This window comes from Talaromyces stipitatus, genomic scaffold, assembly GCF_000003125.1.
Source record: "Talaromyces stipitatus ATCC 10500 scf_1105507295555 genomic scaffold, whole genome shotgun sequence".
NCBI classification, from domain to species: domain Eukaryota; kingdom Fungi; phylum Ascomycota; class Eurotiomycetes; order Eurotiales; family Trichocomaceae; genus Talaromyces; species Talaromyces stipitatus.
In genome coordinates, this window is record NW_002990116.1 from 2,017,280 (window position 1) to 2,030,457 (window position 13,178).

General features: G+C 46.1%; 6 protein-coding genes across 7 annotated transcripts, besides 3 other annotated features; 2 read left to right on the forward strand and 4 right to left on the reverse strand.

Moving 5' to 3' along the window:
* The first annotated feature begins 89 nt into the window (after positions 1-89).
* On the forward strand, positions 90-1,546 carry TSTA_118570 (WD repeat protein). The gene is made up of 6 exons (XM_002482037.1): positions 90-143; positions 197-310; positions 366-405; positions 456-551; positions 611-1,272; positions 1,331-1,546. The coding sequence occupies exons 1-6, from the start codon at positions 134-136 to the stop codon at positions 1,465-1,467; spliced, it is 1,059 nt and encodes a 352-aa protein (XP_002482082.1). The 5' UTR covers positions 90-133; the 3' UTR covers positions 1,468-1,546.
* Positions 1,547-2,480: 934 nt separating this feature from the next.
* TSTA_118580 (uncharacterized protein) lies at positions 2,481-3,056 on the reverse strand (the record flags this gene model as incomplete). The annotated part of the gene is made up of 2 exons (XM_002482038.1): positions 2,481-2,741; positions 2,763-3,056. The coding sequence occupies 2 exons, from the start codon at positions 3,054-3,056 to the stop codon at positions 2,481-2,483; spliced, it is 555 nt and encodes a 184-aa protein (XP_002482083.1).
* Positions 3,057-4,580: 1,524 nt separating this feature from the next.
* TSTA_118590 (RNA binding protein, putative) lies at positions 4,581-6,216 on the reverse strand (the record flags this gene model as incomplete). The annotated part of the gene is made up of 7 exons (XM_002482039.1): positions 4,581-5,276; positions 5,327-5,381; positions 5,440-5,503; positions 5,554-5,591; positions 5,653-5,681; positions 6,046-6,117; positions 6,178-6,216. 7 exons carry the CDS (start codon positions 6,214-6,216, stop codon positions 4,581-4,583), a joined length of 993 nt encoding a protein of 330 aa, XP_002482084.1.
* Positions 6,217-6,414: 198 nt separating this feature from the next.
* Positions 6,415-9,008, reverse strand: TSTA_118600 (alpha-actinin, sarcomeric (f-actin cross linking protein)). The gene is made up of 4 exons (XM_002482040.1): positions 8,676-9,008; positions 8,558-8,624; positions 6,881-8,473; positions 6,415-6,830 (listed from the first exon to the last, which is right to left on the reverse strand). Exons 1-4 carry the CDS (start codon positions 8,729-8,731, stop codon positions 6,621-6,623), a joined length of 1,926 nt encoding a protein of 641 aa, XP_002482085.1. The 5' UTR covers positions 8,732-9,008; the 3' UTR covers positions 6,415-6,620.
* Positions 8,513-8,545: a microsatellite.
* A 439-nt stretch (positions 9,009-9,447) lies between the features above and the next one.
* TSTA_118610 (aldo-keto reductase, putative) lies at positions 9,448-11,516 on the forward strand. The gene is made up of 2 exons (XM_002482041.1): positions 9,448-10,115; positions 10,214-11,516. The coding sequence occupies exons 1-2, from the start codon at positions 9,522-9,524 to the stop codon at positions 10,544-10,546; spliced, it is 927 nt and encodes a 308-aa protein (XP_002482086.1). The 5' UTR covers positions 9,448-9,521; the 3' UTR covers positions 10,547-11,516.
* On the reverse strand, positions 9,448-12,453 carry TSTA_118620 (tRNA a64-2'-o-ribosylphosphate transferase). Of its 2 annotated transcripts, XM_002482042.1 has the most exons (5): positions 12,012-12,453; positions 11,877-11,911; positions 11,569-11,741; positions 10,825-11,506; positions 9,448-10,770 (listed from the first exon to the last, which is right to left on the reverse strand). In XM_002482042.1, the coding sequence occupies exons 1-5, from the start codon at positions 12,359-12,361 to the stop codon at positions 10,619-10,621; spliced, it is 1,392 nt and encodes a 463-aa protein (XP_002482087.1). In that variant the 5' UTR covers positions 12,362-12,453; the 3' UTR covers positions 9,448-10,618. The 2 variants fall into 2 exon arrangements, with proteins under 2 accessions (XP_002482087.1, XP_002482088.1); XM_002482043.1 differs by having other exon boundaries at positions 9,448-11,506.
* Positions 11,922-11,942: a sequence feature (AT_rich).
* Positions 12,388-12,408: a microsatellite.
* Positions 12,454-13,178: the final 725 nt, after the last annotated feature.

Genomic DNA, 13,178 nt, shown 5'->3' on the forward strand with positions numbered 1-13,178 from the left:
TTGAAAGAATACCATTATCGACCTCGCTTTTATCAGCTCTCTGCTTCAGCTTGAGCATCACAGCAGGTGTGGAGTTCTACCAATCACAGACCGCATAAACCTAGAATCGACATTGTAAAGTCTGAGTACCACTATGGCGACAGGTTAGTTTTGTCATTACAGCAAGAGGAAATGGATTAAACTAACATGTTCCAAGATGTGCCCAAAGTCGTCCCCCTGACTTGTCATGGACATTCTCGTCCAGTTCCACATATCAGTTTCTCATCTATAGTGGAAGAGGATCAATACTATTTGATCTCAGCATGCAAAGGTGTGCTCCGTTTATGAAAACATTGAAACATAGTTTAATAGCTCATTGTTTATAGACAACAATCCAATGCTTCGTGATGGTATTACTGGTGATTGGTAAGACCGTCTCTGCCATTGGAGAGAAGCTATTACTAACATATAGCCAGGATTGGGACTTTTCTCGGCCATAAAGGTGCCGTCTGGCAGGCCCGATTGTCTGCAGATGCAAACATAGCCGCTACGGCAGCTGCAGATTTCTCCGCGTATGCACTACATCTAGAATAGTATTTGAATTCGTTAGAGCTGATTGTCTAATTGTCAGGAAGGTATGGGATACACATACAGGCGAATGCCTACACACATTACAGCATAACCACATAGTCCGAGCAGTCGCTTTCCCCGTCCAGACAAACCCTCAAGTCCTGGCTACAGGAGGCATGGAAAAGAAACTGCGCATCTTCGATCTTACACGGAGCAACACTGCAACCAACAATAACGATGGCGGCTCACCGCCTTTAACCAATGACACTAATAACACAACATCATCTTCGCCAAACCCCAACGGATCAACAGTAACAAGCTACGAAATCGGTCCCGGCGTGCACAGCGGCACCATCAAATCCATAATCTGGAACATAGACTACAACATCCTCACTACAGCAGCCGAAGACCGCAAAATCCGCTGGTGGGATCTACGATCTCGTCACCCCGTCGTTGAATATAGCGTCGAGGGGACAATCGGTAGTTGCGAATTGAATGTGCTAGCTACCCGACCCAACGAGGCTGGAATTCTGAGCGTTGCGGCGGGGAAGAGCGTTTACTTGTTTGACGGCGCGATGCCGGGACGGTTACTTAAAAAGGTCGATTTTAGGTATGAGGTTGCCAGTGTAGCGGTGAATAATGAGACGGGTAGATTTGTGACTGGTGGTGCTGGAGAGGATACTTGGGCGAGGGTATATGATTTACATACTGATGAAGAATTGGGTATGTATTCAGGTTTTTCCCCTCCTGGCTGTGGAGAATATGTCTAACGTGCGAATAGAAGTGCAAAAAGGTCATCACGGTCCCATCTGGTCGGTTAGTTACTCGCCAGACGGGAAATTGTATGGAACAGGCAGTGAAGATGGAACTATCAAATTATGGAAAGCATGTCGTGAGCCGTATGGATTATGGCGGTAGTTTTCCATGTCCCTCTCGCCTTTCAATTTATTGTTAGCTAGCTACGCTGTACGAATGTTGAATGATTGCTAGGTCAGGGATATAGACTACGTATCGTATATTAAAGAACTCGCAAGAAACTCCTACGATGACAGATTTACAAGTAGAACCTTGGCGAGGAGTGTAGTCGCGAGCCTCAACACTTCAAAACTGGCTAGCTAATAGCTAGAAACTGTATATAGTATTGCTGATTCATCTTCAAGAAAAAAGAGCTTTCGTGCAAGTCGATGTGTGATAATTAGGCAGTAGGACGAGACACGCGATAACAGTATTAGCCATAGTAGTCGATGTGTGCATTGATGCAAACCTGTAGTTTAGCAGATTAGAAAGAAGCAATTAAGAGAAGAGGCTTCAATGGCACGAGTTCCTTAATTCTAGAGTGTGATTTAAGTCGGGACTATTGTTGAAAGATATTACATCTAATCCTACTATCTACAGTCGTGTCTCCATATTGAGAACACCAATTTATTTATGAGGATTACTAGTAGAGAACTCCATTGCTGCTCTAGGTACTTACACAGGTGGAGAATAGCAATAAGTTATCCGGTAACAGGTCTATCATCAAAGGAAATGTACCAGTCTGAAGGTCAAGCCATAAATTCAGCAATCGCTAATACACAGTAGTCGAACGATGGATGACCTGCTCACGAGCTTGATTAGTTAAGAATATGTATACTAACATAGTGAGCATCTCAAAAATCATGGAGGTCTTGCTCCTCCTCGTCTTTTTGATTCGATCCCGCGTCACTCTTCAAAGTTGCACTCAGCACTGCGTAGAATAATACTCCAGCCTCCAGATACCCCAGTTTCTTGACCTGTTGTATGTCACTGCAAACAGACCTTTGATTCCAAGCCCCCTCACGATTCGTATCTCATACCTCGTGTTTCACGCTCAAAGAGATCTAAATCCTTGCTTCGGTTGTTATTTCTTATTTGGAGGGCGTCGTCCAGTTTGAACCGCTGCCCGCTCAAAATCAATGAACATAACCTTCTTCGTTCCAAGTCATGTTCCCAGCTATCGGACCATTGTGCAGCACACCGAGCTCGTGAGTCGCTTGTAAAGATCTTTCGGCTTTCTCAATCAGTTGGGCAGACTCAATTTCAAGCCGTCGTCTTGCTAGTGTTAGCCCCGTACAGCTCATGAAGATCATATGGATCATATCTGCAATACCGTCATATGAAAACGTCCGTAGATCGAAGCCGCCGAGCAGGACTCGCACACATATGCCTTGCACCTGAGTGAGATACGAATATACATTCTCTTCGTGCTTCGAGCACCCTACAGATTCGACCGGAACACCTTTTCCTACAAAGGTATATCCGTGTGGCCATAGGGTTACTTCAAAAAGAGCATCACGGATCCCATGGATGTGCAGCGATACGATTCCCATGTCAAGCTGGAGATCATTGCTAGATAGCTGCTTATACAGTTCGCGCATCAACGTTTTCGGATTCAGTCGATGTTTATCAGATTTCTTATGCAAACCATATGCTAGTGCGTTAGGACACTTGACATTTAATTTTCTCCCGTGATAAAACTTCGTAGGCATTTCTGCGTGCAATACTGCGAAGATTTGCCCTTGGAGCGTGAACCCTGTGATGTTTCAGCAAGCGATGAGGTTGACAAAGATGATTGGTCTTGATGACGAGGCTGTCGAGGCTGTCGACTGGGCGTGTCAGGACCAAAACCATCACCAGCGTCATCATGGTTGCTCGACAACCTCGGATACTACGAAGGATTGCAAGATGCACGAGTAGTGGACTTCGACCTGGTTTTCACCGGAGATATACAGAGGTACTCCGACTCTGCGGTGAATGATAGACAGAAGAGGGACGGCAAAGGTCCTCCGGGGTTTTATTTTTAGGCATGCGGATCACCTGGTCGCCATCCACGCCTTGTAGTTTGGTCTTGATATGGGTAAGGGCGACTGTATGAGGTGCCTTATATTCAATAATAACGGCAGGGTCCCTTCGCTCTGCACTCACATTGTACACATGTTGCTGTCGTTCTTCTGCAAGAAGTTTGTGTAGTTGGTTTACCTTGTTCTATGACATATCTAATAGTCTTTGTAATGGTGCTCAAGCCTAGCAAATATATTGAGAGGGTAGCTGTGTTAACAGAGACATCTAAGCATGAGGAATCTATCTAGCTAGGGGATACGGGCCGTATTTATAGCCAGCCATATCCATACATGATGTATACACCAATCCACATATAAAATCATATGGTCAAGTCGGTATCCCAATATGGCACCGGTGCATGTCAACAACAGTGGACAATGCCGACAGATATCAAGCTTCTTGACGGATATCACCATACAATAGATTTCCTAGTCGGGAAACCATGTGCCAAGCCTGCGGAAGCTATCATAAGGCTAAGTTAAGCTGTCACAGTCTGGTTATTGCACAATTCTAATATACTTAAATTAGGATTATTTATTTTGATTCACTTATATACTAGCACAAGGTGGTGTAGATGTGTTTGCCATTCAACAGCTGGAGATATTTTGGTTATTGTTATTAGTTATCTGGGAGAGACCAGTTATAATTAGATAGGTATAATGAAAAGAAGGCTGTCTCATATTCCCTCTGATCTCAGCTTGGATCACTTTAATTTGGAGCTGAAGAGCATCCTATTTGTAGATTACTGAAATAGATGAGTACATCCCTAAATTGAACTCACTTCTGGATATATTGACTTGGATCTTGAGAAGCCTTCTGTTCGTTATAACCAAGTTTTACTGTATAAAGCTTTTAAAGGCAAAAGAAATATACTTAACTAACCTTGGAAATTAGAACTAATCAGTATATGAGAATAGCAGCCAATTGAAGTCCTATGAATGGGAGGTAGTGGCAGATATGTTGCCTTTCATTCCACTAGCAAGAATCTGTTGAAAGGGATGCTTTTGTATTTTGGACTCGAGTTTATCTATGTCCTAAGATGGAATTGGATGATGATAGTTAATACACTAGACATGCACCTATGAAGATACCTGATATGTGAAACATGCATGTAGGAACAATTTCGTTTCAAAACATGACGAATTACCCATTTCGGTGATAGTCGAAGAAGCTCACTCTATCATGTCAATATCATCGTCATTTCCTGCCGACGCAGCACCACCCGTTTCACCAGTGGCAGCCACAGTCGCAGGTGCAGCGACAGTATTCTCCTCGGTAGTAGTACCAGTAGCGGCCGTCGTATTCCCCCAATAATCATCCATCTCCGCATCAAGTTCTTCCTGCGTCTTTTTAGGACGGGGTCCACTACCGCCATTCGCGTTCCTACGATTATTGCGTCTGTCATCTCGGCGTTCTCCAGGTCGGCGACCGGTCGCATTTCGACGACTCGGTGATTGTTGACGACCAGGTATGTAGCGATCAATGTGATCCGGAGCAGGTTTTGATGTGTCACTGCGACGACCAGGTGCCCCCGCCGCACGTCCTCTTCCGCCTCGACGACGTCGTCCGCCGCCTGTGGCACCTTCTTCGTCAGGACTAAGGCTGCGCTCGGTCCGGTCGTGAGGACGCTCGATTCGGTCAAAGAGGCTCTTTGATTTTTCTGTTTTTGGTCCACCACGGCCGCCTCCACCCGGTAGGAGGGTCAATCGAATTGGTTGGCCTCTTGCGTTGGCACCGTCGAATTCGCGGATTGCCTGTCTGGCGTCTTCGACGTACTGATATGTAACAGTGGCGGTCCCTTCCGAGCGGCCAGCACGATCAAAGTTGATACGAACTCTCTGTACTGGCCCGATTTTGCTAAACAAGCCCTACCCTATAATAAGCATATGGCCATCGATAGCGAAGTGAACAGTCTAACCTCCAAATCTGCTTCCGTCAAGTCCCAGTGAAGATTGTCGATACGCAAGCGAGCTCTGCAATCATCCATCTTAGCAACTAACCAAGACCCAGTTCGGACACGGACAAACTCACGGTTGATCGCTATCCGGCGATTCTCTATCGCGTCTAGATCGGTTATCACGACGTGAAGAACGGGCTGATATAGATATAAGCGAGGAACAATATTTCAGCGAGCAAAAAACGCACAGTCTCCAATATCATCGAATCGATCATGAACCCAATCACTATAGAACCAGCACTACATCAGCAACCAAGTCTCATACTAAGCAATTGAAGTCAACTCACCGATCAAGATCAACGCGGTCACGATACGACTGTAATTTCAAGAGGAGGACAAAGGTCAGCTGAAACGGTCAAATGTTTTGTAATAATGATAATCTTTTCTTTTGCTCCAAGGATCGTCCAATTTGTCTGGTTCTGATTGCATCGGTAGATGTTTTGTCCAATCGATTTGCTTATCATATCGGTCATTGAGGAAGAAAAAAGCAAAAGAAAAAAAAACCGACCGACCAGAACGGTCACAGCAATAGATGCAATCAATTTTCGAGTGTCTTTGACTCATTGTGGAACGGAGACTGGATGTCGGAGAAAATGAGGAGAGAGAGGAGGAAGGAGGGAGACCTTTTGTCCCCGTTAGATATATCGCTTGCACTTTTGTAGAGAAAATGGAGGTTCTACCTTTTTCACACCATCGCGTGGCGCATTGCTATTGTTTCCACTACCGCGTCCCCGACGATTCTGCTGCTTCGCCTGTAAATAACGTTAGCTTTCCACATTTCATTCCACCAACGAATATTAGGCACAACTTACAGGGCGCTCAGAGATGATTTCCTCCAAACTGCGATCCATGGCTTCGTGTGTACGAAAGTCTGGTTTGGACTGAGGAATGTTGTTGATGGTTGAAGGATGACAAGTGTTAGATTAAACTCTAGCGGGAGTGGAGAGAGACATATGAGCCGGCAACTTGGTCACGTGTAAGTCCTACTCATCTCAGTGATGAATAGATTGTTCCAGATATTATTTAAAAGACATGTTGTTGGAACTATTGAATGATTAAACTTGGTATTTGTACACCAAAGAGAAGGTTGAAAGCACAAAAGATTAAAAATAATGCCTGCCCAGCAGCAAAAACAGTAATCCTGAATGAACAATGATAAACAAGCCACTGAAACAAACACCCCCTTTATGTATGTGATGGACAAAACACCAGAAATGCTGATTACTATAAAGCAGTTGCCAATTCCTTCTATCGATTAATGCCCTCCATTGACTGGATGTTTATTATCTTCTGAAGACCCCTGATTATCCATCATTCTCTCCATGAATGTAATATAGTCATATTTCGGCAGATCCCGGTCTTCTAAAAGATCAGGGCCTTCGTGCTTGGGCATTGACTCCAGAAGATTATCGATGAGTTCGTCGGGAATGAGAGAATGTCGGAGATCCAGTTCTGTGACGTACGGCTGGTATAGTGTTAGCTTGAAACATTTTGCTCTTAAAGATGTTTACTTACCTTCCCATCGGCCACCTCGCGGAAACTCTGAAACACCTGCTCTGCAGTGTTCTGATCTTCAGTCACACTGACCATAAACCGAATAAACTGCTCAAAGCTGACTGTGGAATTGCGGCCGCAAGTCTCCAAGAACACTTCATGCATCTCGTCTTCGTCGTAGACAAGACCAAGACTGGCCAAGGCAGCTGAAAACTCAATCTCCTGTAAAGTATTTGACCCGTCTCGGTCGAAGTGTCGAAAAACAGACTCGAATTCTTCCAATTGGATTGGTGTAAGATTGGTCATATTTCGCGCCACCATTTGATTCTCTAGGAATGCAAGCTTCTTCGCCACGCTTGACTTGACCAGTCCCAACTCGTACGACAACTCGTCCAGCGTATACGTTGTGTAGTCGTTCTCTTCAATGTTTGCTTCAGCACACTGTTCTTCCAGATCTGCAATGGTCTCTAAGAACGCGTCAAGTGGGGGTAGGTTATCATTCAAACGTTTGACATGAGTCAGCTGATCTTCAACATCACCCTCAAGGCCCGAGATGGCAAGGGTTAGCGTCTTCAAGGTGAGCGCGAAATCATTGGCCTTGTCCGCAAAAGAGCGACGCAACTTGTTCTTGATATCCCGGATAGTTTCATTGATGAGCTGGCTGCGTTCTTGCTCCTCCTTCATCAACTCTTCCCAAACTTGGTCACATCTGTCGAGTGCCAGCTCTGCAGGAGGTTCATACGGTCGTAGGCGGTAGGTGCTGAGCTTGGTCTTGATATTTCCCAGCAAAGCAGCAAGATCGGACTTTTCCGCCACCCATTTTCGCTTCTGGTTTCTCTTATAATGCGAAAATTCAGCAAGTTGCTCCTTTGCATCGGTGTAGGTACCCTCGAAAGACGCCCCTTTCCATTCCGCTCTTTGATTCGCAATCTGGGCCAGCAATTCCTTCATTCGTTTCTCGTAGGATGACTGCATTTCCCAGGCGCCTTGCATATTGCTCACGAACTTCTCAACTCTCCGCCCGGCATTCTCAACCTTCTCCAACTGCGAAAAAGCATGGAACCAATAGGCGATATAAGTCATCAATGACCGCTCGTCCGGTTTATCCACGTCACACACGTCTTCCACATCGAGCAAGTCCGGGATGCCAATCTCGTTGGCGGCAATATCAAAGGCTAGTTGCATATTACCTCGGTGATCATTTTTATCTAGGGAATCAAAATCGATTAAATCCGGGCGATGAATATCCAACAGAGCACAAAACGCCAGACCGTCGTTCCAACTCGCCGAGAAATCTCGAACCTCGACTTCCGGGTAACAAGCCGTCTTTCGCTGACACCATAACAACAGCCCTTCCTTGGCGGACATGCCCTCTGAACTGATATCGCTGATTGTGAATTTCGAAATGAGTGTCCATATCAAACCAAGAATGATCTTTTGGTTTCCGTCCACGATATCTTCGGCACCGATATTGGTCATTTGGATGCCGCGTAGTTTAATGAAATCCAGTCCTTTGTTGACATTTTCGAATTTTTGTACGCGTAGCTTTGGCTTCGAGGCATATCGACCGAGGGATTCATCTCCGAGGATTTCCAATAAGTGGATAAGCATGACCTATAACCATGAATATTAACTGCCGGTTCGTCATGCCATGGCAGGCAGGCATGCAGGCAGGCAGGCAGGCAGTTAGTCACTTACTCCATCGGATAAATCACATCTCAAGTCGTTGATGGCCAGATTTCTGACCTTCAACTTATTATTCAGCCTGAATAACGATTAGACAAGTATCAACCGAACAGATCTCGACCGAACATACCATTTGGTGAATGTCTTTTGCTGTACAAGAATCCAGTGCTTCTCGACCATCAACATGGCTGGAGTAGAGGGTCTGGGCTCGGACGGATGAAAGTAGTAATAGCGAATGAATAGTGTATCAAGGATAAAGAAGAGTGAGGAAGCTGGAAGTGCAAGGAGGGGCAGATGCGTGAAATGACCAGACAATTGAAACAAACAAACAATGATTCCCCTCTCCGCGGTTTTGACGCCGATCCGGATCGAAACACGAACAGATAGGATGCTGTAGTCCCTCGCAGAGTAAGCAAGGAGCGTATGTCAATGAAAAGAAGAGTATATTAATAGAAGCAGATACACACAAGCAGATCATCAACGAGGATTGATGGTTTGTTGTTTCTTTTCTCCGCACGGGCAGGGGCGACTCGGTCGCTCCCTTTTTTTGTTTTTACCGTTTTGGGACTAGGGTTTGTGTTGTCAACAAAAGCCTTATCCGGGCAACCGAACCACACTTCATTCAGAGACAAATTCATGAGATAATACTCCGTACTCTTAGTATTATTCTACTGTTAGAATTCTGCCTGGATTAAGCTTACAGCTGAACAGACTGGTCGGACGGACCCATCACCTGAGACCCTGAGACCCTGAGACTGCATAATAGATCGTGGATTATGTACCTCCTCCTCATATATACCTTAGTATAAAGAATACTAGTACTATTATTCTTATCGGACTACATAAACACCGTGTATCAACAGAAAGGGGCAGAGCTCAATTGTGTACAGACTGCCAACAGTGGAAATGATATCATCTTCTCTCCGATTCCGTCAACAGCCAATGTGGGGTTTTTCTTATCTGCCGATGAAACGTCATGTCTCGAAAACTATTCTTTACAACTTTCACAACCACAGCTCCCAGCACTTCCACATCCATTGAATATACAATGCCACCCAATCTATCAATAACAGACCACCTCCCCCTTCCCGAATCAACTGTCCAAATCCCCCGTCTTGGTTTTGGCGTGTACCGCGCGCACGCCGAAGAATGCATCCAATCCACGCTCACAGCCCTCAAGACGGGATACCGCCACATCGACACCGCGCAATTCTACGGCAACGAAAAGGAAGTCGGGGAAGCGTTTCGACGGTCGGGCCTGAGAAGGGAAGATGTTTTCATAACCACCAAGATCATGAGTCCGGGCGGATCACCGCAGGCGACGTATGAGAAGATTATTGAGAGTGTGGAGAAGATCAATGCTGGGGATAAAGATGGGTATGTGGATTTATTTTTGATTCATAGTTCCAAGTCCGGACTGGCGGGGAGGAAGGAATTGTGGCAGGCGTTGGAAAGGGTATTGGAGGAAGGGAGGACGAGAAGTATTGGTGTGAGTAATTATGGGGTTGGGCATATTGAGGAGATGAAGAGTTATGCCAAGGTCTGGCCGCCGCATGTTAATCAGATTGAGGTATTTCCCTTCCCCCCCCCCCTTTCCAAAATATGAGAAGTCTATCTACTGTGGAGGGAAAAAAGAGAAAAGAGAGAAGAAAATTGCTGACAGAATAGCTTCATCCATGGTGTCAACAGCGGCAGACGGTCCGATACTGTCAAGAACACGGCATCGTTATCGAGGCCTATTGTCCCCTTGTCCGCGGCAACAAATCCAATGATCCGACGCTGGTATCCTTGGCTCAGAAATACGGCAAGACCACTGCCCAGGTTTTGGTTCGATACAGTCTACAGAAGAATTGGGTTCCGTTACCAAAGAGTTCGAATCCGGAACGAATCGCTAGTAATGCCGATGTATATGACTTTGAGATTAGTCAGGAGGATATGGATGTTTTGGACGGGCTGGATCAGGGAGCCGCTGGTGCTGTGGTTGAATCGGTGGATGAGTAGATCTAAGACATCCTGCCGTTTTAGTCCATGAAAGAAACTTATCCTCAATATTGGAATGTTCAGTCAGGTGTATCAGTCTGGTCTCTGCAAGAGAAACGCATTGACCGATTGGAGTGTCGCCCGTGAAGGATTAGCGTCCGGGTTTGACGTTACAATCCATGTCAGCCGTTGGCGGATATATTGTTTGTCGATATAAGTGTCTGCCTGCGGCCCAGTGCAGTTACCTGAGACGCGGTTAGTACATGGAAAGCGGGTTCAAGCTGGAAGGACTTGCATACCTTCGTCATCATACAACAGACAAATAATAGCCAAAAGAGTCCCAACAGAAAGGTCTTTTCCCGTTTTGCAAGTGACTAGTAGAGATTGTGAAGGATTACTTGTAAGATGTTTCTCCGCAAACACTTTTACCTTTTCCAGGGCAGTGCGTAAATCTCGACTGCCCAGTTTATGGGAACCACAGCCGAGATTCAGCCTCTTTGAAGAGGACAAGCCAGGTTTGTCGTTGCAGGCAATGACAAGGTCATATTCCTCTCCCTGTATGTCGGAATTCGGTCGAGACTGTGAGATGTACAGATTCGACGAAGGGCGGATTAAAATACCCTGTTTCTTGTTCTGACCGGCCCCACTGCCGCTGTTGTCGTCGGTCCTTGAAATCAAATCATGAATAACATGCGGTAATTGACTCTCGTCGGTTTTAAAAAGAAGATCTTTGTTTGCCCAAAAAACTGGCGCTGTCAAACCATGAGACCACTTCTCGCTGTCGTCGCCTGCACCTTGAATATAGCCTCCTTCAGATGCCTCAGCGCCATGCACTCTTCTCGAGGCCGAGCAAAGGACAAACAGATTATAGCCCTCTCCTTTCTGCAGCGTGGTCGGGTAAAAATAGGTCTGATTCGCCCAGGCGAGTCTAATCGGATAGCCTAGATCTTTTCTCAACTTGTCCAAATCAAGCTTCAATTCCTATCACGATAGCGAGCAATTTAGTAGTCTTCACCGAAAAACCAATACTAGTTATACCGCACCTTGAAAGTCCTAACAAACCCGTCGATCCGTTTCTCGATCTGCGCCTCTTCCGAGGCACCTAGAAAACTGGGCGGGAACTGAACTGGGTGATATGCAGGCTCTGACGGAAACAGCGCTCGATTCAATACAGCACTCCATATCGGAACAGTCTTGGACAGGGCATCGGGCATCACTGTGACACACGTGTTACTACCGTAGGACAATGGGATCCATGTCACATGTAACATAGACACATAGATGCGGGATACCAAAAACCCCCGTATTTTCTTGGTATCGATCAAAACATGGAGTAAGTGGGTTCACGTACATTTGCCCCGGCGAGTGGAATCCACAATAATACACCTAATCCTCCATATTATTATTATTATTATTTGGTCGAAACATTACTCGTACCGGGAGGTAACGTATGTACGACTGTATTAATGAGTGCATGCAAGCTTACCCGCCATTCTGCCGAGCAATCTCGAGAACTTGCAAATTGAGCCTGCGGAAACTGAACTCCCATACTCCCGTATGCCCATCCGTGCTCTTGAAATAAACACTACCGGCTTTTTGGTCCGGATTGATATACCAACTGCCACAGCGTTCGTTGGCAATGAGGGGTAAACCGCCGTAGTGATCTGCCGCTTCTGACACAAAGCGGGCGTCTGCTTCAATAGACCGTAGACGATTCGTAACTGACAGCGCGGAACGGCGTAATGAAGTTAAAAGTTGTGATACCGAGACGGCTGCAGATGGAAATTCGATTTCTGATAGTGAGACGGGATACGCAGTCCTGCCGTCGGAGCTCATTGCGCCGGATTGTATGACTGGGCTTCTGATGATGATGATGATGATGAGGGCCTTTTTTTTTTTTTTTCCCTCTTCTTTTAATCTTTTCCCCCCAATCTTTATCTCGTCAGGCCATTGGCGAATGAGCAACAGACGATTGTTCCTGGAAAGTTGCGTCCAATCCAGTGGATGAGTTGGATTCGGGAGAATTGGGTATCCGCGCTAGGCACGGTTCGGTGAAAGTGAGGTTGGCCAGGCTAACCGGAAGGAGTTAGTGAATATCGGTGCCATTGTGGCCTTGTTCCAGTAGCAGTTCCGCTGTATGCTCCATAGTCATGTTCAGTTGCCGAGTTTCGTTCAATGTCACGGTCAACTTACTCGCTGTACTCCGAACAGGCGGCTATTATTAGCTAATGGAACAGGGCGCGGCAGACCTGTGTCTTGTTTCTAAATCGTTTGCCCAAAACGGTTGACCGGAGAGGAGAGCCCACGATGATATGAGTGGCATGTAGCTCCGTAGAGCGTGGGGCTAATGAAACAATGCTCAGCCCGTGGCGAAGTCAACGCCTTCTCGTTTGATTCAGCCATCTAGCTAAGCACATGAGTGAATTAAGAGTCAAGTCCTCGATGTCCTTTTTACCGAAGTTGGTGCATCGTAGGGATGATGATTGGCTTGACAGTGGTTGGAGTACGACTTGGCGGTGCTGCAGTATCATTTACCGTAGTAGATAAAGAGGCGCTAGTCCCGTTTGACGGCGACGGTCCCCGACTGGACCCGACGCAAGATTTCAGCCAATCGCAGAACAGTTACTAAGCTCCCTCTGGCTCCGACTGGGCG

What these genes read in the sequence shown, in the direction of transcription:
- TSTA_118570 (XM_002482037.1), top strand. An exon ending in TTTGATCTCAGCATGCAAAG is followed by an intron (nt 311 to 365) that starts GTGTGCTCCGTT and finishes CATTGTTTATAG; the next exon opens with ACAACAATCCAATGCTTCGT. An exon ending in GCAGCTGCAGATTTCTCCGC is followed by an intron (nt 552 to 610) that starts GTATGCACTACA and finishes TCTAATTGTCAG; the next exon opens with GAAGGTATGGGATACACATA.
- TSTA_118600 (XM_002482040.1), bottom strand. Translation starts at nt 8,731, where the DNA reads ATGTTGATGGTCGAGAAGCACTGGATTCTTGTACAGCAAAAGACATTC. An exon ending in CAAAAGACATTCACCAAATG is followed by an intron (nt 8,625 to 8,675) that starts GTATGTTCGGTC and finishes ATCGTTATTCAG; the next exon opens with GCTGAATAATAAGTTGAAGG. An exon ending in GCGAGGTGGCCGATGGGAAG is followed by an intron (nt 6,831 to 6,880) that starts GTAAGTAAACAT and finishes ACACTATACCAG; the next exon opens with CCGTACGTCACAGAACTGGA.
- TSTA_118610 (XM_002482041.1), top strand. Translation starts at nt 9,522, where the DNA reads ATGTCTCGAAAACTATTCTTTACAACTTTCACAACCACAGCTCCCAGC. An exon ending in CGCATGTTAATCAGATTGAG is followed by an intron (nt 10,116 to 10,213) that starts GTATTTCCCTTC and finishes CTGACAGAATAG; the next exon opens with CTTCATCCATGGTGTCAACA.
- TSTA_118620 (XM_002482042.1), bottom strand. Translation starts at nt 12,361, where the DNA reads ATGAGCTCCGACGGCAGGACTGCGTATCCCGTCTCACTATCAGAAATC. An exon ending in ATTGCTCGGCAGAATGGCGG is followed by an intron (nt 11,912 to 12,011) that starts GTAAGCTTGCAT and finishes ATGGAGGATTAG; the next exon opens with GTGTATTATTGTGGATTCCA. An exon ending in TCTGTTGTATGATGACGAAG is followed by an intron (nt 10,771 to 10,824) that starts GTATGCAAGTCC and finishes ACCGCGTCTCAG; the next exon opens with GTAACTGCACTGGGCCGCAG.